Here is a 25019-nt window from a genome sequence, read left to right as displayed (position 1 = left end):
TAAATTAAAATACTTAATAATTTACTATTCACGTTACTCTTTGTTTCTGTTAGCCTTTAGCCACTGACAGCTAATGTTAGACTGATCTGTTATTCCTGCAGCTCTCATCCTTCTTGTGCCTCTGACTTCTCACCACGGTGATCTTGCTCTCGATGACATCACAGCGGTGAGGCATGATGGGAAGAATGGTGGGCGGGTACAGCAGCCCGTCAATCATATGGATGATCCCGTTGGACGCCACAATGTTGGTGCTCGCCAGACGGACGCCCTTCTCACCCAGCAGGATCTCACCCTGCGTGGGAGGTTTGAGGGGGGGGGGAACTAGTGTTAGTGGAAACTGCAAATGTTTAGTGTGAGTTACTCAGGAAACTATGGAAAAAAAATCAGAGACACTTACATCATTAGACGCAGTGATGGTGACGATCTGATTGGCCATCGTCTGAATCTGAGGAAGAGCGGCCAACTCGTCGACTGTCAGCTACAGACAGAAAAAATGATCATCAACTAAAACTAAAACATAATGTTTGACAGAACAAATAACATCCTGATGATTTAACAACTCTTAGTGCCTTACTAGTAGCAAAAGTTTTCCTGCGGGTGGCGCTAGAGAATATGTCATGAGTCATGGCGTTAAATCTAAAGGCTTCATCCTCTGGGGAGCAGTAACTGGATCAGGAAATATCAAGTCAAATTGCCGAAAGAGATTAAAGATTAAAGAGATATGTAGTGTAGACGAGGGTATTTTAGGTTAGTCATTATGTTGCTAGTTTGATTATGAGATATCTTGCTGCAGACAGAAACACAGAAAGGAAGTTTCTGTTTTTGTCTGCTTTACGAGCAGAGTTAAAAAAGACAAAAAGCAAGAAGAAAGACAGAAGCAGGAAGGAAGGATTGATGGGGGGAGTGTGGGGGTGGAGGGCACTTACCACAGCCTGGGAGAACATGTGATGTTTGAGAAGTTCCTGAAGTTTATGTTTGGCCTTGAAAAAAGAACAGAATATCAGTAAAACATCCTGACAAGCTTCACATAGAAAACAAAATTAGAGCTAAACATGCTAACGCTTGGCAGCTTGAGTGGTTGTTGACATTACGTTAGCTCAGTGCTACAGCACAGCTTGCTCAACATGTTATTTGATGTTTTTGGGAGGGGAGACGGGGCACAACAGGCTTAAAACTTCAAAATCTGACATATTATCACCTTGTCCAAGTCTAATATTCGCTCTCCTTTTAGCTCTGGTTTGAACCAACAACTGAGAAAAATATCTTGCTCTAGATGTTCCACTTTCTTCACCGGCTAGTCTCTAGTTTTGTCCGTCTGCCGTTTGGTGCTGAGCAGGTAGTTTACAACAGGTTTAACAGATGTTATTTCCTGAAAACAACTGCCTGCTGCTGCTGGAAACAATGAGACTGAACCAAAGCAGTAAATGTTACATAAAACCAATTTGGTGATAATTATCTGTGGGTTCAGAACTACCACAGACCATATTCTATACTTAATAGACTGAAAACAAGCGAGTTAGGCATTATACAATCCCTTTTTGGTTCTTAAGGCACACATTATATCTCGTTATACCTCTCCTGGCCTGTATTTTACCCTTAAATATAAAGTATGCATCGATTATCGAACAGGACTCTCAGTGTCTGATTTATTCTCTGCTCTGGTTGGCAGAGAATTAGGCACATATATATCTCAGACAACAGTCAGCTGATCCATTGTTAATACAAAAAATATTGATTACTGGTGATTTAACATTAATGCTAACTACTGTAGATCTACAACATGAATAGCTGTGTCTGCCTTTTCAAATAAAAGGCAGGTGCAATTTAAGGGAAAAGTTACTCAACAAACTAACAGTTTGGGAGATTAATAGGCCTTTCAACAATAAAAAAAAAACTTTGTGAGACGTTAAATATTTACATCTTCAGTAGAAACCAGTGGGCTTGGGTCTGAGAGCCACAGTCAGGGTAGGGAAGTATTGAGAGACGCACTAACGCATTGTTGGTTTATGTTATCAACACTAATCACAAATAAATGAGATAAATGAAATCTGAAGTACTAATTAGACCTCACTCCCCTCCCTGTGGTCTTACATCGTGCAGCATGTAGAGGATGCTGCCGTCTCTGGCTCGGTCCACAGCCTGGTTGGTGGGAATGAACACGGTCAGGGGTCCCGGACCCCGCAGAGGGAGGCGCGTCCCACAGTTCTGTAAACAGACACAGACACATCATATCAGATTAGAGTCAAGAGATTTAGAATCGATTCCCGTTTAGAGCCGGTTCAAACTTCTCTGAGGTTCGACCATTCGCTGAGCCCCAACCCCCCTTAGTTACTGTTGCTACGGCTGTCAAGCTTTTTCTCCAACAGCACACATGCAGTTTACAGTGAAAACGGTGGATTACTTTTTATTAATTTTTGAAACAATGGGTCTTTGATAAAAACACACAAAAGCAGCTTCATTTATATGTCACTAGCAGATTTGCATCTTTTGTCTCTTTTACTTTTTTATGTTTACAGCTGATTTGTTAAAACTTGAATGTGAAACAGTCCTCGATATGCAGATGATGGCTAATAATGGCTGATCCATGCAGAAGACGTGGACATGAAGAGAAGAGCAGTACTGTTCTTTACTGCAGTGTAGAGCCATATTTTAATTATGATAGGGGAAAAACGTAAGATCTTCTTTTTTTTTTTTGATGTAACAAAACCTGGTTTTCCTTCATATTTTCAAACAGTATATTTCATTTTAAATTTTACAAGAGAAAAGGTTTTTCACTGTTATCTCGGAGTTTGGTGGTTTCTTTTTGTCTATCTTTCAAATCATATAAAGAACGGGACACAGCCTCTAATGTCAGCCATTAACTGATATAACTCTAGTACTATAATATATTTATTCTTTGAGCATAGGCAATTAAAACACTATATTATTTCACCTGAAGACAGAGTGCCTTCGTCTTTCTCCATGGTTGTCTGCACCACTTAAGGACAAACATTCAGCGAGACTTCCTGGATTTTGTTTTTGTGTGTGTGTGTGTGTGTGTGTTTTCACCTGCCCTACTAAAGAGCACCTGTCTCATGAGCCATGGGAACCATGCAGGGCTTCCTCCTCCTGTTGTGATATATAACTCTCGTACTATCAGAGTGTATCTACTGTATAATCTATAGCCAGGCATGCTAACATTTGCAGCCTGCATTAGAACAAATAAAACACTGTTGAATCAGTTCATTACACTTCAGGTCTTGTGGTTTTGGAGATTCTTTAACTGTGAGGTATCTGTGTTACTACAGCGTGTTATTACATGTAGAGAAATCCAAAGACTGACAGACCTGCTGTGCCTAGTTACGGTTGCTAAGATACAATTAGACAATCACTGTTCGAGGGAGGGTTTTAGTAAACGTTTTGTCCTGAGAATCAGGATTGTTTCGTCTCACTGACTGATAATGTTTCTACTGTTTTCTTCTCATGTGGGGATAAAACCAAACATCAGTGTGATGTTATTGGCCAGAGTCAAATACTCACATCAGCCAGAGACAGGAAGCGGTTGTATTTTTCATCCTTAGTCAGAATCTCCCCAATCGTCTTATCAGCATACTGGACCAAGAAAAAGAGAAGTAGGTTCAAAAGACTGACATTCACATTCACAGACTGCTGTAACATCAGGATATATAGTTATAATAATAATAATAATAAACTTTATTTATACAGCACCTTTCAAAACACAGGTACAAAGTGTTTTACAATAAAAACAAAACACAGAGAGATTAAAACAAACAAAAGCCATAAAAAAAATAAACATTATGAAACACAAAGGGAGTAAAATGCAAAATTAAAAAATAATAAACATGAAATTAAAAACAAATAAAGTCAAGTAAAATAAGCAGGCAGCTCAGGTAAAATCAGGAAATGTTTTCCAATAAAAGTATGTTTTAAGAGATTTGGAAGAAGACACTGACTCAGACGGGCTTATTTCCTCAGGCAGGTTGGTCCAGAGCCTCGGGGCCCCTCAGGGCCCTGATGGCAAAGGCTCTGTCCCTTTTAGTTTTCAGCCTGGACTCTGGAGGAGACAGAAGACCTCTGCCCGAGGATCTCAAACTACGCAACGGTTCACAAGGCTATAAAAGGTCTAAAATATGATCTGGAGCCAGGTCACGAAGAGCCTTAAACGTAATCAATAAGATCTTAAAATCCATCCTAAAACAAACAGGGAGCCAATGTTAAGAGACATGATCAAGCCTCTTAGTTGTGGTTAAAAGCCTGCAGCTGTACAGTCTGTAGTTGTTTCAATGTTTTTTGATCAAGACTACAAAAAACGCACGAGGAGATAAAAACATGTACAAACAGTTTCTGTATCTCTAAAATTTAAAATAGATCTTATTTTTGATTGGACGACCTTTGTGACGAAGATTTCTTGCAACAGGCTCGATATGTTGTGACAAGTAACCAGTAGATGGCAGTATTTGTTTTGTGACCCAGCAACAGGTTAGACTGCACTGTTAAATCCAGGTGACACTCAGCTGGCAGGAAATCTAGTTTACGTTTAACTGGACTGCAGTTAAGGCAGATTATTTAAAAATACTGAGCACCAGAAATGCTCAAATCTAAACTCACAGACCACATTTCCTCTTCCTCTTCATTTTTTAGACTCTATTTTTCATGTTCTATGTTTGATTCTACTGTTTTTATAGTTAATCAGTGTAGATGTCGTATTGTTATCAGTGTGTTTTCAGGCTGCTTTGTATATTTGGTGAAGCGACCCTTTAACTCACCTTTTCGTCACGAGCGGGCTTATCAGGGAGTGTGTTTGTGATTGGCTGGTCAATGATGTGGATGATCCCATTGGCTGCTGGCAGGTCTTCCTTGATGATGGTGTACAGTCTGCTGGGGTTGTCCATCAGGATGAACTTCTACACCAACCAGAGACAGAGAGAGAGAGACGATCAGTGTGTTTATATGCAGTTAAATAACCTGCTTATTAAGACTTTCCGCAATAATTATTCCTTAAACATTGTGAAACGAGAAACCAGGTTTCAACTGTTTTCTCTGCTATGTAGACATGTAACCTGGTTTCTAACAGGACGTTCACATGTGCATTGTGAAGACTTCACACGGGAACGTGTCAGTGTGATAGCAGGATGAAAGAAAACAAACTGCTGTAGAGTTGAGATGTGCAGATATACTGTTTTCACTCTATACCTCTGTGAAACATTCTGATGGTATCAACACCGTCTATTTTATGTGCATTTACAAATTCCTCTGCCTTTTAAAAATGAATTTCATTGTTAACACCCAGCTGATACACTTACAGTATCTATCGATCAGCTTCATCAAGAAAAGCTCTTAAACTTTAAACAACCTGCTTTTGTTTACAGTGTTTAATCTGTTTTGATGTTATTTCTTATGCAGAATCCAACAAAGCTGCAACATACAGACCGTGATCATGGTGTGAAGGAATTTAACTATATTTTAGCACTGATAGTAGGATTTCAGGAAACTGAGAGTGATGATACTGTTTACCGTGATATTTTCAGCTACAACAATCATAGTGTGAAAATTTGATACCAGCACATGTGCTACTGTATAGTACTCTCTGTGCTGTGCATCTTAACAAAATAATTAAATCCAAAATATGAGTAATAACAGATTAACAACATTTTGGACACATTTGCATCTCTCATTCCACCATTGGTCCAATATGGAGAGGAGGAATGATTACAAACACATATCATCTTTCAATGTACATATGACACCTGGCTTACATTATTACATGCTATCCTTTAGCATGTAATAACTTATGCTATGTATGAAAATATGTTTTTGGTCAATTGGCTTGCAACAAATACCTGATCTTATAAATATGAGCAGTAAGGAAGTATGGAAGGAATGAGAAATGCTGTGACAAAGCTCCACCCACCCTGTAACTCAACAACAGGAAATACAGCTGATAATTCCTCGTCCCTGACAGAGGACACACTGTGAGACAGACGGTAAGATTCACCTTCAGATCAAAACCACCGCGTTCACTGAGAGAGGACAACTGCAGGAGGGAACACTGGAAACACTGGAATACTGGAAAACTTGCACTTCAACCTGCTGCAGACTCCAAATATATAACTGGAGGAGCCTCAACTTAAAGTGAAAGTAACTTTTAAGGAACTCTCTAGACTGACTGACTTCCCTGTTTGCCTGTTGTGTTTAAAGCTTTACTCTGAAACAAAATGTCTTCGAGACCAGAGGAGGATCTCTGCTGTCCGGTCTGTCAGGACATCTTTAAAGATCCAGTTGTCTTGTCATGTAGCCACAGCTTCTGTAAAGATTGTCTGATGAAGTGGTGGAGAGGGAAACAAATACGTGAGTGTCCGTGCTGTAAGAGAAAATCCTCGAGGAGTGATCCACCTCGAAACCTGGCGTTAAAGAACCTGTGTGAGGCCTTCTCACTGGAGAGAGATCGGAGAGTTTCAGCAGGGTCTGAGGCTCTCTGCAGTCTGCACTCTGAGAAACTCAAACTGTTTTGTCTGGACCATCAGCAGCCAGTGTGTGTTGTCTGTCGAGATTCAAAAATGCACAACAACCACAGATTCAGACCCGTCGATGAAGCTGCACAGGATCACAAAGAGGAGCTCCAGAAATCCCTGAAGCCCTTACAGGACAAACTGAAGCTCTTTAAAGAAGTTAAAGGAAACTGTGATCAAACAGCAGAACACATTAAAGTCCAGGCCAGAGACGCAGAGAGGCAGATTAAGGAGCAGTTTAAGAAGCTTCACCAGTTTCTACAAAAGGAAGAGGAGGCCAGGATCGCTGCTCTGAGGGACGAAGAGGAGCAGAAGAGTCAGATGATGAAGGAGAAGATTGATAACCTGAGCAGAAAGATAGCAGCTCTGTCAGACACAGTTAGAGCTGCAGAGGAGGAACTGAGAGCTGAAGACGTCTCATTCCTGCACAACTACAAGGCTGCAGTGAAAAGAGTCCAGCAGCGCCCCCTGCTGGATGATCCAGAGCTGGTCTCAGGAGCTCTGATAGATGTAGCCAAACACCTGGGCAACCTGACCTTTAATATCTGGAGCAAGATGAAGAAGATGGTCTCCTACACTCCTGTGATTCTGGATCCAAACACTGCCGACCCAGAACTCGTCCTGTCTGAAGATCTGACCAGTGTGAAATGTGGAGAGAAACAGAAGCTTCCAAAAAACCCAGAGAGGACCAAATTCTCCTGTTCCGTCCTGGGCTCTGAGGGGTTTAACTCGGGAACTCACAGCTGGGACATTGAGGTCGGGAACAACAAGGACTGGGAACTGGGCGTGTTGGGAGAGTACGTCCAGATGAATGGACGCTTACAGTCTGGACTGTGGAGAATATTGTTCTGTGATGGTAAATTCACAGCGTTCTCCACTTTGGAGCCAGACAAAGATCTGTCAGTGAAGAAGAAGCTCCAGAGGATCAGAGTTCATCTGGACTTTGACGGAGGAAAACTGTCATTCTCTGATCCTGATACTAACACACACATACACACCTTCACACACACCTTCACCGACACCCTGTTTCCATACATTTACACTGAGAATCACCTCCCGCTGAAGATTTTACCAGTGAAGGTCTCGGTGACAGTGGCAGCGCAGCGCAGTCAGAAATGATTATGATTCAGATTTTTCTACAGCATCTCTGGTTGTATTAGACCATTGTGGGTAATTTTACCAATCAATGAGGAGGATTTTATTTGAACAGGGTATTATTTGTGGTTGTTCCGTATGGTACACATAGTACTACGTTTGTACAAAGCCTAGAATAGCAGAAAACATCAGAATGGTGTTTTATGAAATTTGCGAGTGATGCAACAATTGTAAATATAAAAAAAAAAAAATCCAAAACAAACTGCGTAAAAATCTTTGCGAGCCCAATAACTTTGTCATTTAATCTAGAAACATCATTCTAACTTTTTAAAACAGGTCACAGGATTTGACACTTTATTGGTCAATATCATCTTTTCAGAGTTCATTCTCACCTCAAGATCCATTTAGTAGTTGTTCTGGGCTTTGAACTGTATCTCTGTATCTACTGTACCTCTGTTAAACGGATCTTGAGGTGAGATTGTTTTGTTGCTGTTTCCAAGGTCAAGAATGAGGAGGAGCATGTAGCTCGAAACATCACTTGGAGCTACAGTGTGCAGACTTTCTTATTTCTTTTGTACATTGTTTCTTTGGTCCAGCACCTGGTTTTTTTTGGATGTGCACGTCTACCATACATTTTATGACAAGGTTAAGAATGAACCTCAACTTTCAAGTCACCATGGATAAGAAGTTTTAAGGTTTTCTGAAAATATTTAGAGAACATAGTAATATTGCAAGATATTTATTTTTACTTTAATTCTTTACTATTTTTTATATTTAATGCTTTTCTCAGATATGCAACAGTATAGAGATGACAGGAAAGGAGGGGATAGAGACACGGAGAAAGATAATGTGACAAAGGTCCGAAGCCGAACACAAACTGGTTCGGGAATGTAATTTACATAAATGTGATGTGGGAACTTGAAGCCTCTATAAACTAAGAATGGACTTTTCAGCTTTTAAACTTGAGTTAAATATTTGTATATTCATAGATTCTGGAGAGAGAAGGAGCAGATGTAGTTGAGTGGAAGAGTTTTTAACAAGGTAATAAAACAGTTTTTTGGTTAAAAACATATCAATTATTAAAAGCAGAGTTTTATTTAAAAATGTAAACATGGCTGGAGGGAATCTTTAATGTAAAATGTTAATATTTGATGTAATTACTGCTGAAACTGCATGTTGCTGTAAGACAAAATAAATTGAGTGATCAGTGGAATATCAGTTGACGGTGTTTGGATTGATCGGACAGGCAGAAGGGCGAGATCACTGAAAAATGTGTCATGGCGTCACTGGTCAGATTTTATGTTCACACCTGCTGGTTCAGGATGAGGTCACCATTAAATATCCCATCAACGGACAGTTTTCCAAGTGTCCATTTTATGTTGTCATCAACAGAGAATACAGCAACATGTTAGATTAAATATGTGTATTATGTGAGTTATGTTAATAATATTAACTGTATATCAGATAAACAAATTAAATTAATATTGTAAATGTTTTCTGAAGTAGAAACTGAATCTGTAACATGTTTCTCTCTGTTTTCTCTCTCTTTTCTTTAGATTATTCTGATTATGTGACCAATAAAAATTAAGTTAACAGAACAGTTATTGACTGTGTGTGAAGATGTTTCCATCATAATGATCACTGGAATATTTGTTCCATCTTCATTTTGGCTAATGTTGTGTAATTATTACATTGTGCTAATGTACTAATGTTTTAACTTTTTAAGATGCTGGTCGAGGAAATTATTAAGCTTCAGCTTTTTAGTTTCTGGTGACATCTAGAACTAAATATTGTTCTCTGAATTACAAACTGAAAATTATTGTAAATCTTCTTTTAAGCGATACACTGGATACATCCACCAACATCTCAGTTTCTGAATAAATCTGAGGAGAGAACCAGGGATGAAGCTTCATTTCATGTCTTTAACATGTAGTTTAAATACTTGTTAACTGGGACTTGTGGGTTGAAATGTGGAGTTTGGAGAGGAAGTCTTACCTTGTTGTTTTTGCTCCTCAACTTGGCTCCTCCGTACAGGTTGAGGTCTCGTCCTTCCAGATCCTTGTAGAGGTGCTGACCCAGGATCAGGTGGTTTTTACACACCTGCTCCTCATTGATACCCTGCGGAGACAGTGTAGGTGTGTAGATTTATAATGTAGAATTCGTTTATTGATCATTTTCTTCCTACTAGTTGTTGAAAACAGAGGCTCTTAACCAAACAAGCAGTTAGACTTGAAGACCTCGGGGGATATCTGCTCTCCCTCTTTTCATAAATACCTCATGTGTGAATTTTTAAAGCATCAAAGCTGGAAATGAAGAGGAAGCTGCACACTGTGAATGAAGGAAATCCAACAGAAATCTAATTGATGCAACCAGACATTTTACTCACACAGTGAAAGTGACATAAAATGATTCTGAGATACACCTTAAGGTGCACTGGGACATAGAGTTTTATAATAATCTAACCTGGACTCAGCAGGTGTTAAAGGGCCTTTCAACATCAGACACCCTCACCAAGGTTTAACCAGACAGACTTGGGTCTCAGTAGCACTGCAGCACAGATCACTCCCTCTGATCCGGAGCCATTTACTTCACCAAAATCATTTCTCCTTCCTCTGTGTTGGCCACTCTTTCTTCAGTCCTCTGGGACCTTTCAGCCAAGTGCTTTGGTTCATATTTCTGTTGCCAGATCTCCTTCTTTAGATCAGCTAGAATGTGTGTTTATTCATTCCTAAAGTTTTTCATCTCCCCTCAAAATTTTTTAAGTTTTTGTAATGTTTTGTAAGTGATTCATCTCAACATTTCCCGGATTCCTCCATAGCTGTTTGTCTCTTTACTTTCAATACTCTTATTTTTGCTTCTTCGTTGCTGTGACTGTACCAGAATGTACTTAATTACATTCATTCTAACATTTTAGGGCAAGATTTTGGGACGGATAAAAAGCACTTAGGCTGCCGTCTTCTGTCCCTCACAACTGGAAGTGATCCATAACCATTTGGCGGGTCATTCAGCAGCCTCTGACGTGGTCCTGATTGCTCTCCTTTTCGCCGCAACCATGATGCCCAGTAGCATAAATGCTCTGCAGACAACAGCAAAGCCTCCATCCCTGCCTCTGACTCTGCTCTACCACCCCTGATATCTGTCTGGATGTCAGACAGCAGGGCCACATCAGGCTTCAGTGATGTTAATCTAACTCTGTCAAGGAACTTGAGGCCTGCCCAGGATTGACGCCCTGCACTGCGGCTGCTCATCAGCTCTCATGAATGCGATATGCTTCATATGTGTGCAGAGATACTTGCTACCTCGAGCACCTGAGTCAATGATAACGGCTTTCTCTCCAGGCCTTTGGGCAGCTGCTCAGGATTTGCTCTTCCTCAGCCTGGGGCCAAGAGGGCATGTTGATACATCACTTATGTCGTATGTGTGGATGTTGGCAGAGGTGGAAGCACGTCATGTATAAAACCTGGATCATGAACTTGGTGTGCTGGAGTTCAGCCTGCCAGACTTTCTCTCCTAGTCCATGTTGCCACAGACCTACCATTCTGACTTGTGCCTCATCGATGCATATCAGCATCTCCTCTGCGAACTAGCACAGGACACCAGAATGCACACAAATGAGTAATGCTCCAGTGAAGAGGTCGACATTAACTCTGTATTTGGTCTGTTGAGAGGAATGTTTTCTGTTTTTTTGTCACTTTCACTAGATTAATATCTTTTTTCAGTCAGTCAAAACAACAAATTCTTTGGGCTTGAAGAGTTTATTGAGTTGTTTTTAAGTCCTGAGGCTGTCAAAAAGTAGAGGGGCCTGCAGACTATTAAGGGTAAGTGTGCACTTTGCGAGGAGTTGGTGCATTTCAACTTGCCGAACTACAGTGATGGATTTTGTTCTCAACTGTCCTGAATTTACAACAACTTTGATTCACACCTCTTTAATGCCAGTTTCACCAAACTAACAGATTTGTCAAAAATAAAGCTGAAATAATATCTGATTAAACTAACATCAAATAAAACTTTACAGACAGACAGGTGACCTACAGTCAGAGGTGTTCTCAGCAGGGGGATGAAAGCTGTGAAGGGTCCGTTGTGACTCAGCAGCAGTGAGCAGCCTTTCTCTGAAACACACACACACATATGTCAAAGGTCAAAGATCACAGCAACGTAACAGTAACATTAAAATGGTACATAATTTGTGGTGTTTAGTATCATATATTATAACAGTTAGTTATAGAGTGGAAGCATTATATGTCTTTTTTTTTTTTTTTACAATAATGTTTAAAAAATAACTATGTCTATGGTTTATATTTCAACTTGCAGGAGGATCGACTTACATCACTGGTATTTTATTTAGTGAATATACAGTTTTGGCACTAATTATGTTTTCCAAAACAGATTCCAGACAGAATAATAATAATTGATCTTGAACCAAATCACCAACTTGAAGAATCAAATTGAATTGTTAAGCCAGTGACTCACACCTCTAAAATAGTGAAGTGCAGCAAAACAAATATTTTTTACAGCGTATTTTGTTCTTTTTACCGAAGAGATCGACGGCTCCAGTCAGATTTTCTCTCTGGCTTCCACTTCTGTCCAGCTCTATAATCTGCTCCATAAGGTTACCATAGCAACGCCGCCCATCACCGATCTGACCCGCCTCACATACACACCTGAGCGAGAGGGGAGGGGAGGAGGGGGGGGGGGGGGGGATTGGCTAACTAGTGACACAAAAGTACACACACATTCACATAAACTAACACAGAGCTAAAGACAGTGAGACATGAGACATCAGCTGTTCTGTTTCTTCTGGTCCTGGTTCTAAACCTGGCTTTGCTCTGGTACTAGTCCGGGTTCTAGTCTAGCTCTAGAGGACATGAAACAGAGAGGCAGAGACAGAAGAAGTTTTCAGAGAATTTGTTGTGGGTTGATCACTTATTCTAGATTTGTTTATGATTTTAGGTCTAGTTTTAGAGAAAAAGAAAGAAAGATGGAAATTGCTTCTGCCTCTAGTTCTAGTTCTAGTCCTTGTCTAGTTCTAATCTTTAGACCTGGTTCTAGTTCTGGTTCTGGCCTTAGTTCTGTATCTAGACAGCAAGAGAGATTTAGTTCTAGTTCTAAGGACGTTATCACCTCTGCGCTTTTTATTCCGGTTGAATCAGACTCTGGTTCGTTCTCCTCCTTGGTGCGATTCGTTTGAGCAGGTCTGAACACAGTAATCAACCGTACCGAGACCCTTTAGAGGAGGTGGTCTCGGTCCGGTCCCAAAAAAACCGTGGAGCAGTTTGTTTGTGGTGATCCAACCTCAATCCAACCCAACTACTAGGCGTACTCTGCAAGTTTGAGCAAAACGGCTCCTGTAGCCAGGTGTGCTTTGCATGCTGGGATGTGGATGAGTGAATTTAACAGTTGCTAACAAAATCACCAGAAAATGAATCGAGATCCGACTTGGACTAACACAACGTAGCACTCTGTATTTGGGCAGTGGACCTCCTTCAGGACCTTTTTTCTGTGTGTTTACGTTCTTGCTTCCCGTCTCAGACACATCTGACCAATAAGCGGAGTGAACGTTCTCATGTAACTTGCACCAAGTTTACCAAGTAAACCACTGATTCAGACCAGAATAAACAAACTATAGGTATGAAAATGCCCTTAGACTCCGTTCTAGTTTTGGTCCTTTGGCAGCGACAGGGACTCCATTATAGAGAATAAGCAAAGGCTTCTAGTTCTAGGTTCAAGTTCTGGTCCTGGTGCTAATTTTAGTTTTAGAGATTAATAGAGAGACAGACCAAAATAAATCTAGTTGAAGTTCTGGTTCTAGTCCTGGTTCTCAATCTAGCTCTAGTTCTAGATAATAAGAGAGAGACAGAAAGAAAGACGAAGGAACTGGCTCTATGTCTAGTTCTGGTTCTAGTCATTGTCTAGTTCTAATCAGGTTTTAGAGGTGATTCTACTTGGTCCTGGTTCTAGTTGTAAATCTAGAAAGCAAATTAAAGCCAAGATAGAGACTTGATCACAGATATAGTTCCAGGGAGTAAAGCTCTGGTTTCAGTTCATGTCCTGGTGCTAGTTCTGTTTCTAGTCCCTGCTCTTGGTCAAGTTTTATCTCTACAAAGACAGACTGATATAGAGAAACTGGATCTGGATTTACTTCTGGTCCCAGTTTCTCGTTCTGGAAGCAAGAACAGAGACAGAGACAGAGGAATAAATTGTGAGCTTAGATCTTTTTCCTAGATCTGGTTCTGGTTCTTGGGCTGGTGCTTATTATAGTTAGTAGAGAGAAACCCGGTTCTAGTGCAAGAACTCAAGAGATACAAACAAACAAACTGGCTCTGTGTCTCCCTCTGGTTCTAATCAGTGTCCAGTTCTGGTCTTGTGACTTGAACTGGATCTAGCTATAGTTCTAGAAAGCAAAAGAAAGACAGAGTGTTTGTGTGTCCGACCTGGGGTGTCCATCCAGTCCAGTTTCACAGACAGCTGTGGTGTCGCAGGAGTCCGCTGAGCAGGCAGAGACCAGCTGACAGCCAAACTCAGGGTTTCCACCTATAGGGGACATGCCAAACATACACTCGCAGCTGGACTGAGAGACAAACAGACAGACAGAAGACAGAAGACAGAGAGGTTAAAGGTCTGTACTTATATTCTTGGTCTCTACTGTAATGTCTTTGCATCATTTACAGTTTTAAAAACTCCTTATTTATCTTATACTGGCCCTTTATTTAGCCCCTCAGTTCAGCCTCTGTCTGAAACAGGCTGTTTTAGTTCCTGTCTCTTTAAGACCCCCCTCTCATTGAGCCCACTCTGTTCTGATTGGTCAGCTCCAGGAAGCTTCCCCTCTGCAGACTCCTGCTGGCTCCTGAGGCTTTCTAGGCTTGGATGTCACTACTTTCTCCGAAATATGTGATTGGACAACGTGAACAACTTCAGCAACAAAGACTACAGAACAGACGGCCGTTCATAGATGTGCACAACGTCATCTCGACAGGAAAGTTTTTTAAAAATTAGCTCTGGTTTTTATGGTAATCCCATCAACTCTCTGTGTAATAAGCTGTGGTTCTGATGGTCATGCTAGTCCTGGTTCTAGTCAAGGATAGGTCCTGTTCTTGACCTGGTTCTGGTCCTGGCCCTAGAGGCCTCCTCACCTTGTTGGGTCCTTTGAAGACACAGACGGTGGAGTTGGTGGGACACCCTCCGTTGTTCACGGAGCAAGGGTTTTTGGGTATGCAGATCTTGCCGTCGCCATGATAGTCAGGGTTACAGGCGCAGCTGATCTTTGGCCCCTGTGAGGAGCACTGGGCGTTGGTGTCACAGTCTCTCGCCGAACAAATACCTGAGCAGGACAACAAGAAACCACTGAGTCTAGATGAGAGTTGAGAAGTTTTTAAAAAAAAATCAAACATTCACAAAAAATTTTCATTCATTCAAAAAAAATTAAAACAAGAGTTAATTCCAGTACAAAGGGAGACAGAGGAATTTATTCTAAGTCTAGGTCTTGTTCTAGGCCTGGTTCTAGTTCTAGGGACAAAGAAAGAGATGAGAAGCTTTAGAAACTGGTTCTAGGTCTATTTCTTATGATCTTATATCTTTTTTTCACTTTATTTAGTGCAAAATATGTGATTAACACAAATAATCGAGTGCAGGATAAGCGATTAACATGAAAACAAATATGAAACAGGACAAACGGGAGAAGCAAAGAGAACCAGACAGTAACGAAACAAAACAATAACATGAACAAAATGATAAAAAATGAAAATAAAACTATAGGGATCTCTTGTTCGATCCTAGGGATGAAGAGGAACCAGGGTGAAACCAGGATGAGTCAGGACAGAATTTGATTGTATTTTTTCTTTCTCTCCTCCTCCCCCTTCCTTGCTCTCATTGCTCTCACCTTATATCTCATATAATCCTGTATCGTTCTTCTAGTTCTAGGGACCAAAGACCTGTTTCTAGTTGTAGTCCAGATTCTAGTTCTAGTTCTAGAGAGGAGGAGAAACTTTGTTCTAGTTGTAGCTCTGGTTGTGGTCCTGCTTCAATAACCAGACAGTCTGTCAGGACGTTGGGGGCTTTATCCAAATAAGAACAAGACTAGCAGGTAAAACAGGGCTAAAAATCTGTAGCTTCAGTAGCAGCCCAGTCAGACTGTAATGTTTATTACACATCAGGAAGTAAAACTGTTGGATGGATGAAAAATAAACAGACAACTGATCTTTACCACTAGTGATCTGGAGGGTGTCACCAGAGGAGAGATCACATAAATCAAAGTTTATCCTCTGAACCGTTTTAGAGAATCCAAGCTTCAGCCTTTTCAATCGCAGCTCTACTCTCAGATTTACCTCAACTATCATCAGGCTAAACTGAACTTTCAGAGCTGACGACGGCAACTAACGATAACTTAAACTAAAAGTAGGGCTCAAATGAAATGACAGAGAGAATGAACACAGATGAGCAGCGTGTTTACTTGCGCATTTGTTCTGCGACGTCTTCCTGTGTCCAGGCAAACATTCACACACGGCGGCGGCTCCTTCTCCTTTACAGTACGAGTACGGGCTGCAGTTACTGCAACCGGTGCTCACTGACAACAGCACAGACACAACAGCAACTCATTAGATGTGCAATAATTAAACATCATACAGACAGACAGTAAACACGTCCTGGAGCAGTAAATGCAATATGTGTCACATGTTTTATTAACTGAAACCCAGATAACAGGATGAAGATAAAATATATCTTTTTGGTACAGACTGAAATGTGTCTGGATATCAAAAAATGTCAAGCACTGAAGGCTAATGTTAAATGGTCACATTCTTTGTCTTGTTTACTTGTTTTAAATGATAACTTTGCAAGTTTAAGTCTATATTTCATTTAGACAAAGTTCCTCTATGACTGCTTGTGTTTAAGCATTTAACATTTGTTAAGTCCATATGTTGATTTTGAAATAAAGTATTAAATATGACACGATCCTAAAAAAAACAGTGTAATATCAATTGAAGATAAGGAAGTAAAGGACAGTGTTACTTATTAATATCTACTGAAACTAGTGTTATTACTGTGGAAGTTTCAGCACATTGTGTTAGTTGGTAGGTTGATATAAATGAACATAAGTGCAGACGTCAGCATTCACCTAGTTTCAGGTTTGCTTGTGAGTTTGTTAGTTTTTTAATTTTGTTTTAATTGATCCATCAACCCATGACCTTATTGTATCATCCCCATTGAAACTGTACCTAAGATAAGATATTATTTTAATTTTTGTTTAAAAAAATTGACTTAAATGATTATTATTAGTAGTAGTATAAAAATAGTAAAGTATAAAAAAAAGTCCTACTACATATTTGTGAATCATATCTTATTTAACCTAATAATATGCAGTAATAGAGTCTGAAATATCCAGCGTGTGATGTCATACCTTGGTCACAGCGCTTTCCAGTGTACGGCGGCTGACACAAACACTGTCCGTCACCCTCTGGACCTTTATTACACACTCCATGCACACAGTCACACTCTGTACAGACACACAGACAGAGCACAGTCGTAATTATTGAAACAGCTGTGGGACGTTCTTACTGCTGTTAAACATAGTCTTCTCAAATTTGGAAGTATTGTGTCCAGTTTATATGTTGTTTTTTCTCTTTGACTGACTATTACATGCATTTTTCAGAGATCAGAAGCCTACCTTTATCGCAGTTTTCTCCAAAAGCGTTCTGATTTTTACACTCCTGACAGGCAAAGCCAGTGAAGCCCTCCTGAAGAGAGAAGAGTTTATTTCAGGACCTCTATTTTACAATACGGCCAAGACATCAACAATCTAAAAGAGGCAAGAAAACAACATACAATGTTTCCAAACTCACAACTTCCCCGGTGTCCCCTCTCCACCCACCCACTGCCCAGGTTGCTCAGTCGGTAATGTGAACGTTAATGTCAATGGGCTCTTTTGTGATTAATTTCGCCTTGCAGCAGGAGGAAGTGACAAAAAGCTGCAGTCAAGACTGAGCAGTCTGCGCAGGAAGTCACAGGAAAACTCACATCCCATTAGATCAGGCCATGATTTTATAAAATGTTATCAGACCAGTCTATTCAGATTTTACCCAGTGTCCAATACTTGTTGTCTTAAAGCTGTTCTGCATGATAGAGTAGCTTATTAAAATGACACATAGGCTATCTGTGATTATCATGATGGTTTTTAATCTGCAGCCTCCATATTACTCAATTATTTTACATAGAAACTGAGATCTAATTTTCATGGAAAGCCCCATATCGGTTCGCCAACAGCAGTAAATCAGTTGCTGGTATTCTGTTAAAAGTAAAACATATCCTATTAAAGAACAATATAAGATCAAAATAGACCAACAAAATCATTAGGATTAAACAAAAAATGAGTTTCTATAAAACGACATGTTGTTGATCTGAACATCTAAACCAATCGGCTCTTAGATCAGGGGACAGCGAGGCGTTTCCCATCATGCCCTGAGATCTAGCAGTCAGTGGAGATCAACTGCAGCGTCTGGCTCCAAAAACTGCAGCCGCTTTGTTCTTCTGAGGAACGAGCCTTCTGTTTAGTTAAGGGCAATGTCCCTTATAAATAAACAAACAAACAATAATGATCTCTGAACACCCTAACAAACAGGTAGGACAGGTACAGACAGACAGTTGTAGTATACTGACATCACAGATGCAGGTCCCGTTGCCAACGTCTCCATCCATGCAGCTTCCATGAAAGTTACAAGTCTTTCCTGACCAGCTAGGACAGGCTACAGAGAGACAAACAGGTGATTAGAAATGATCACTATTCTTTGTTTATTGTTCACATGATTCACTTTAGCTTCTGTTAAAGGCTCCTATAACACTGTGTGAGAACAGAAATCTTGCAGGTTCACGTCATGTCAGACTGTATGAGATGATCTAATAGAACCTTTGGTCTCAAACTGTGTCAGACTTTGTTAGTTTTGAGGTTGTCGGATTGTGAGGTGAATGTCAGCAGTTCAGAGATGTGTCCTCAGCTCCTGTCGTCGATCTGCACTGCTCTCATGTTTTGAAAATGCAGCAAAACAGAAATCCACTAGCTGTAACACTGTCGGACTCACGACGGACAGTTCACGCATTCTTCTTCCTTTTCAAAATCTGGTGCCTTCATGCCTAACTCCGCACCCCCAGATTTTTTGTAATCTTCAGACTTTTCAGATAGCAAAGTTGCTGTGGCCCAGATCCAGCCCGCATACTGCATGGAATGATGCCACTTGGCTCCTGTTTCCCAGATCTGGGCCACAAGCAAGCCGTATGTCAACCAAGAACAAACCAGATGAACCAGAACTGGCCCACATCCAGATTATACATACCTGAGACCACTGCATCTTTACCAAAAAAGGCGCACATTTGCTTTGGGATATTTGGGCCATATTTGCTGTTTTACATGTGGGCCATTTCAGGCTCACATCCATTTTTTCTGGGCCAGAAAAAGGCCGGCAGCAGTGCTGCATCATTGCCTGAAGTGGCCCACTTCCATACGCTATCTGGGTTGTAGTCTTCAGACTTAAGTGATGTCACTTTATCAGATTTCACCTGACAAAGTGAAAAGCTTTATACATCTTTTTTCACATATGCAGTAATATTCCCCAAAACCTGTAAACTGGCTTTGATGCGTAAAATCGGTGTTCCCCTTTAAAGCGTCTGTCAGCTTCAAATGAAATGCTTGTCAGGTTGTCTAACAGCATCTGAAACCTTTTATCTGAGAGATGAATTGGGGATGTCATGTCTGACAACTTTGTATCTTTCAGAAACTGACAATAACTTTACGCAGTGATTGACCAGATGTGTGGAGATACACAGGGTTTAAACTTCGTATTTCAACGACTTCTGTTACTTTTCATGTGAACAACTGAGTGCAAAACCATGAACGTCTCCGAGGAGAGGCTGTCTGAAAGTTTGCGCCGTGTTGAGACTACAAAGACAGATGCAAAAAAGTTGTTAAAGAGAGGAATTGTGATTGTGATGGAGTCAGGGGGAGGCTATAACAGCACTTTAGATGTAGTCGGACCACACAAAGTAGTTCTTTCAAAGCTTTCTGCAGCCTCAGTGTGGATGTACTCTGAGTATGTGTTTGTTTCTTACCGAGACAGAGTGGTCCCCAGTGCTGTGGGCAGCATTGTGGCTGCAGGAAGCTCTTCACACAGACGTGCTGACATCCAATCAGCTCCATCTCCCTGCCACCGATCTGCACCACGTAACTGCAGCACACAGTGAATACGAGGTGAAGAAGTACCCGCATTTATGACACATTCATGGAGCTTGAGGTTTGTGTGCACTAGAGGTTACGTAACCAGGTATGTACGTACCTGCAGTTGGTAGTCCGAGCACTGCTGAAGCCATGGGGACAGCTGCTGGTGGTGATGGCGGCACAGGAAGTGCAGGAGGTGTGCACATCCACCCTCTGCAAGATATCACAGCGACCAGGAGGAGGAGTCTGAGGGAACAGAGGAGGTTCATGACTGGACGGCCAAAAATTACAATCTGATATCACTGACATCTCTCTTTGTATCTCATCTCTCTCTAGTGCTTCCACCTCTGTTAGTAATAGTAGTAGTAGTAATACTGGTGGTGGTAATATCAATAGTACCAGAGGCAGTAGCAGTATTACTAAATGAAATGAAACTTTTATTCATGTGTCATACACCAAAAGGATGCTTAGCCCACAAGAACATAATTTCATATATAGATAAAGAAAGAAATCATCAAGAGAAGCAAACAAACATATGATATTACAGTACATCCATGTAATGTATGTAAACTACACTCATCTATCAAGCAGGCAGGAAACATTGTCATGAAAAGCTTAAATCAAGAACAAAGCAGTAGGAGTCACTATATTGATAAGACTCATTTAAAAACAACACAAGTTGAGATTAAAGTGGAGACTAATTCTCAAAGTTGTTCCATAATCTATGTTCCACCACAGCAAAGATGTGATCCGTCTTGAGTTTCAGCCTGAACTGTTAAACAGCTTTAGGTCAGAAAACTGAAGGACACTTACAGATTTAAGATTAATTCTATTTGTCGAACACAGTTTCATACAGAAGTGAGTCAAAGTACTTTACAGAGAGAAAAAAGAAACAAAAAGGTGTTTGATAATGTTTGTTATACAGTATTTTATACAAGAGATCATCAGAATAATCAAGTCTGCTGGTGATAAACAGCATGTACTGACGTTTCTGTATCACACACAGAAACACCAAACATTTGAATATTATAAGTGATAAAATGATGGTTTAGTCACTCGAGGTCAGAGTCAATAAGAACACTGATGTTTATGATTTGGTGTAAATGCCTGGACATGTTGACTCGTGTATTTAGTGTGGGTGGTTGTCTGTATTGATTCAACAGAAAATCCACACACACTGATACACAGTGTGTCTCTCATGAGGTCAAAGGTTTTATAAATTTTATTTTTGCATTGTTGATTTCGTTTGACTCACAAAAATATGTGGAAAATAGGGCATCATGTGACAAAACATTTCATCCCAGGTAAGTTTTTGAAAGTCATCATGGTTCATAAAGTGATGTCAAAACACCAACAGTGAGCTGTGAGGAACCTTTGAGATTCAGAACGTATCTTTAAAGTAACCGACCAACACATTAACTTAAAAACTACTGCAAAATAATCAACTCTAAATTTAACACAAAAAATATTGAAACATGACAGTAATTTTGTGGTTGTCTGACAATAGTATCTTATACTGTTTTGTCCAGCTCAGTTCTAACCCATCAAATTTCTCATTAAACTGAACAGCAGAGAGACATACCATGGTGGACAGACTGGGATTCTGTGACAGCATCCATGCTGGTCTTACCGGGATATGGACACATTTCTGATTCATGGCTGGAAGTTTTTCACCTCAAATTGAACTTATTCTGATAAGAATGTCTAAAAAAAACAACTTAGTGTCAGCGGTGTGATTAATTTGAGTCTTGATGCTCTGATGATCTCAGACTTTGGGGATACCTTTTCTATCCAGAATCAACTGGATTCCACAATATCAAGTCAGTTTTGCAGTGCATTTGTCTTTAAAAAAGGAGGAGGATACTATGACCCTGTTTACACTTGGTTTTAAAATGCATCTTTGGCAATCGGATCACAAGAAGTAAAGTAAAAGATCAGTAACATTTTACTAGAGTTGATGATACGTGCATTACTGCACAGCACAGCACAACAAAAGCTGTTTGTATGTAGCGTAACTGTTTATCTGAGTTTTCCACGTATCTTAACATTTGGCAAATTCTTGTAAACTTTGCTGCTGACTGATACAAACCAGTACGCCCTCCTCTCTACTCGCAGTACCTGCAGGCAGTGAATCACATCAGCAGCAGAGGAGGACAGGATGAAGGACTGCTTGTGCAGAAAGCAGCTGCTGTACAGTGCCAGAAACAGGTTGTGATAACGAAAAGGAAAAACTATGAAATTGGGAGATTAACAGGAGTAATTATAAATTGGGAGTGCAGTGGGAGGAAGGGTTCAAAACAGGGAGACTCCCATGAAAATCGGGAGTGTTGACAAGTATGTTAGAGGCGGTATTATTATCATATAAAATGTGTGCAGGTGTAAGTAAAGGCAAACTGATTCAGATTCACTCCAGGTGGCGAACTATGGTGTAGATGCATCAGATCAACCAAAGTCCATTTCTGTATAAATCTGTGGAGAGAAACAGACGATGCAGGTGCTGCATCAGGCTTGATTTTATTTTCTACAACACCTAGTTTTAATGGTTCTTAAGTTTCAAGTGTTCTCTCTCTATTTATGACTGTTGGAAGGGAGATTGCAGCCGATTATTGACCTTTAGAACCAACAGGAGAAAATCTTCCCTTGTTTGGAAGAGTGAATTTCTATTTTTGTCAAATAAGTATGAAACTGCCACCACAGCAGTTTAATTTTGGCTGAGATTTGCATTGTTCGGTTGAATTAGTACAGGAGTACTCCACCAGTTTTACATCCCCACCCATCCAATTCCGCCCATCCAGGAAATTCGGCCACTCAGGAGAAATCAGCATCAATGCCTCAACGCCTCAAGCCCCTGACCGCATGACACAAAAGGGCCTGAGGCTTTGGAAAAATTTTAAAAAACAAAATTCACAGGGGGGGAAAAAAATTCCTGCCTCGTTTGTATGTTTTTTTGTCTGTGTGTGGTGTCTGGATTTAGAGCAAAGTGAGACATCACCTCCTGTTTAGTATCTCTGCTGGTCTTAAGCGGAAACCTGATTTGTGGTGTTTGTTTTGTTGTCAGCAACAGTTGTTGCATTTACACTTTTAGAGTCACTCTTTTTTAATCTTTCTGTCATTTCTTTCTTTTTCTAAGAAGCTTGTTTAATCCTCTGAACTTCAGTTCATGGCAGTTATTGTTATTCAGAGTTTTTGTCGGTATGTGACACCGGAGGAGGAAGTTAAAGCAGCTAGCTGAAGTTGGCATGCCAGCTGGTGTTTCCTTTAACCAGTGACTGACCGATGACTTTCAGGAAAATGTGTTGTGGTTGTTGTGTTGACAGCAGCTGTTGAACAGAACATGTGGGTGTCCTTCTAAAGTCCTAAATTATTGTATGTTCAATACAGTATATATTGGTCTGGTCCTTTTAGTATTACATTATGTAAATTAAAACCAAATGCCGCCAGTTACTTTCCTCTGGCGCTGAGACTGCACTTAGCCTGATGATGTCATAGTGACATCATCAGGGTTCATTTTGGGCTTGGAGACTATATCTACTATTTATGTTAGAAAGTCTTTCTTGCAAACTGGAAGTGTAGAGTTTGAAAGACACTATTGAGTTGTACTATGGGAAACGTAGGATCCAGTGTAGCTATTCTAGCACAGAAATGATGTTTATATATTACTAAATTGCAGCTCTAGCAAACACATTTTCTCCTCCTCCCTCTGACTTCAGAGCAATATATAAATGTGGCTGCATTCATTCGAAAAAACGTTGCCTGTGGATATAATCGAGGCAGAGATTACATTTGTCAATGCAACGTAATTGAGAAAAACAATTTAGTTGTGTATGAATGTCATACAGGGTAGGCTAACAGCATGGCTCTATTGATGGCAACGTTGGTCTGTTGATTGGTCTACAACTTTGATCCAGACTAAAATATCCAAACAACAATTGGATGGATTGCTATGAAATTGTGTACACACATTCAAGATCCCAGGAGGACGAATTCTAATGACTATGGTGATCCTCTGACTTTTCATCTGGTGCCACCAGCAGGTCAAATGACCCAATACTTTAATTTATGACCAAATACCTGAAAAACTAATGCTATTCCCATCAAACTCTACTTTGTGTTTAGTCCTAATTAGCAAATGCTATCATCCAGGCTAAGCTAAGATGATGAATTGGGTAAAAATTACCTGCTAACCATCAGCATGTTAGCATTGTCATTTTGATATTAGTATTTAGGTTAAAGCACAGCTGTGCCTGAGTACAGCCTCACAGAACTGCTAGCACAACTGTAGACTCTTATTCAAGTCAAGACAAGTCAAGTTTGTTTATATAGCACGTTTCATATAACAAGCATAAACTCAATGTCCAACTTTAGACATACCTCTAAAATGTTAAAAAGCAGTCTTAGAGATGTTAGATATGTGCCTCTGAAAGTTAATATCAGCGTCCAAAATCACACCCAAATTTTTGACATGCTCACAGGGTTTTATCGACAGGGGAGTTAATAAAGAGTGAATCTGGTGCCTCAGAGCCTTCAGACCTTCTAAAAGAATCTCTGTTTTGTCCTCATGTAGCTGTAAGAAATTTGTGGCCATCCAATATTTGACATCAGTAATGCATTGGATTAGATCATCCACTGGGTTAAGGTGGTTGGCAGAAATAGATATGTATAACTGTGTGTCATCAGCAAAGAAGTGATATGATATGTTTTATTGTTGAATGATGGACCCAAGTGGGAGCATATACAAATTAAACAGTAGAGGACCAAGAATTGACCCTTGAGGGACTCCATATGGAATCCTGACTTCATCTGATTCAAAATTACCTACAAAAACAGAGAAAGATCCACCAGTAAAGTAAGAGGAAAGCCAGTTAAAAACAGTATGTCTAAGGCCTAAACAGTGTTCAAGGCGTTGAAGAAGAATTACATGGTCAACCGTATCGAAGGCTCCACTGAGGTCCAGAAGTACCAGAACAGAAACTTTATGGTTGTCTGAGCTAATTTTAAGATCATTAACAACTTTAACCATGGCAGTTTCTGTACCGTGGTTAACTCTAAAACTTAAACTCTATATTGTTATGTGACAGATGCATGTGTAATTGTTGATATACAACCTTTTCAAGAATTTTTTCAGGAAACGGCAGGTTTGAGATTGGTCTATAGTTTTCAAGGACAAATGGATCAAGACTGCTCTTCTTTTACAATGTTACACTTTTACTGTCACAATA

The 25019-nt window shown here is 40.2% G+C and overlaps 2 protein-coding genes across 2 annotated transcripts in view; one reads left to right on the top strand and one right to left on the bottom strand.

The window, feature by feature from the left end:
- Positions 1-25019, bottom strand: part of stab1 (stabilin 1) — a 94283-nt gene that overhangs the window by 66939 nt on the left and 2325 nt on the right. Inside the window, exons 2-18 of the mRNA XM_042405492.1 lie at positions 19919-20046; positions 19695-19810; positions 18252-18337; positions 17263-17332; positions 16996-17091; positions 16051-16164; positions 14735-14922; positions 14036-14172; positions 12138-12265; positions 11637-11713; positions 9600-9722; positions 4767-4904; positions 3520-3591; positions 2092-2205; positions 927-980; positions 398-478; positions 134-292 (exon numbers count right to left, since the gene is read on the bottom strand). Of these exons, the coding sequence (XP_042261426.1) occupies positions 134-292; positions 398-478; positions 927-980; positions 2092-2205; positions 3520-3591; positions 4767-4904; positions 9600-9722; positions 11637-11713; positions 12138-12265; positions 14036-14172; positions 14735-14922; positions 16051-16164; positions 16996-17091; positions 17263-17332; positions 18252-18337; positions 19695-19810; positions 19919-20046 (1881 nt within the window). The remainder of the gene's footprint in view (positions 1-133; positions 293-397; positions 479-926; positions 981-2091; positions 2206-3519; positions 3592-4766; positions 4905-9599; positions 9723-11636; positions 11714-12137; positions 12266-14035; positions 14173-14734; positions 14923-16050; positions 16165-16995; positions 17092-17262; positions 17333-18251; positions 18338-19694; positions 19811-19918; positions 20047-25019) is intronic.
- Positions 5951-9458, top strand: LOC121892638 (zinc-binding protein A33-like). The gene has a single exon (XM_042405493.1). The coding sequence runs from the start codon at positions 6216-6218 to the stop codon at positions 7626-7628; it is 1413 nt and encodes a 470-aa protein (XP_042261427.1). The 5' UTR covers positions 5951-6215; the 3' UTR covers positions 7629-9458.

Source organism: Thunnus maccoyii, chromosome 3, assembly GCF_910596095.1.
Source record: "Thunnus maccoyii chromosome 3, fThuMac1.1, whole genome shotgun sequence".
NCBI lineage: Eukaryota > Metazoa > Chordata > Actinopteri > Scombriformes > Scombridae > Thunnus > Thunnus maccoyii.
Note: the sequence above shows the minus strand (reverse complement) of the source record. Positions and strands in the feature narration are given on the sequence as shown.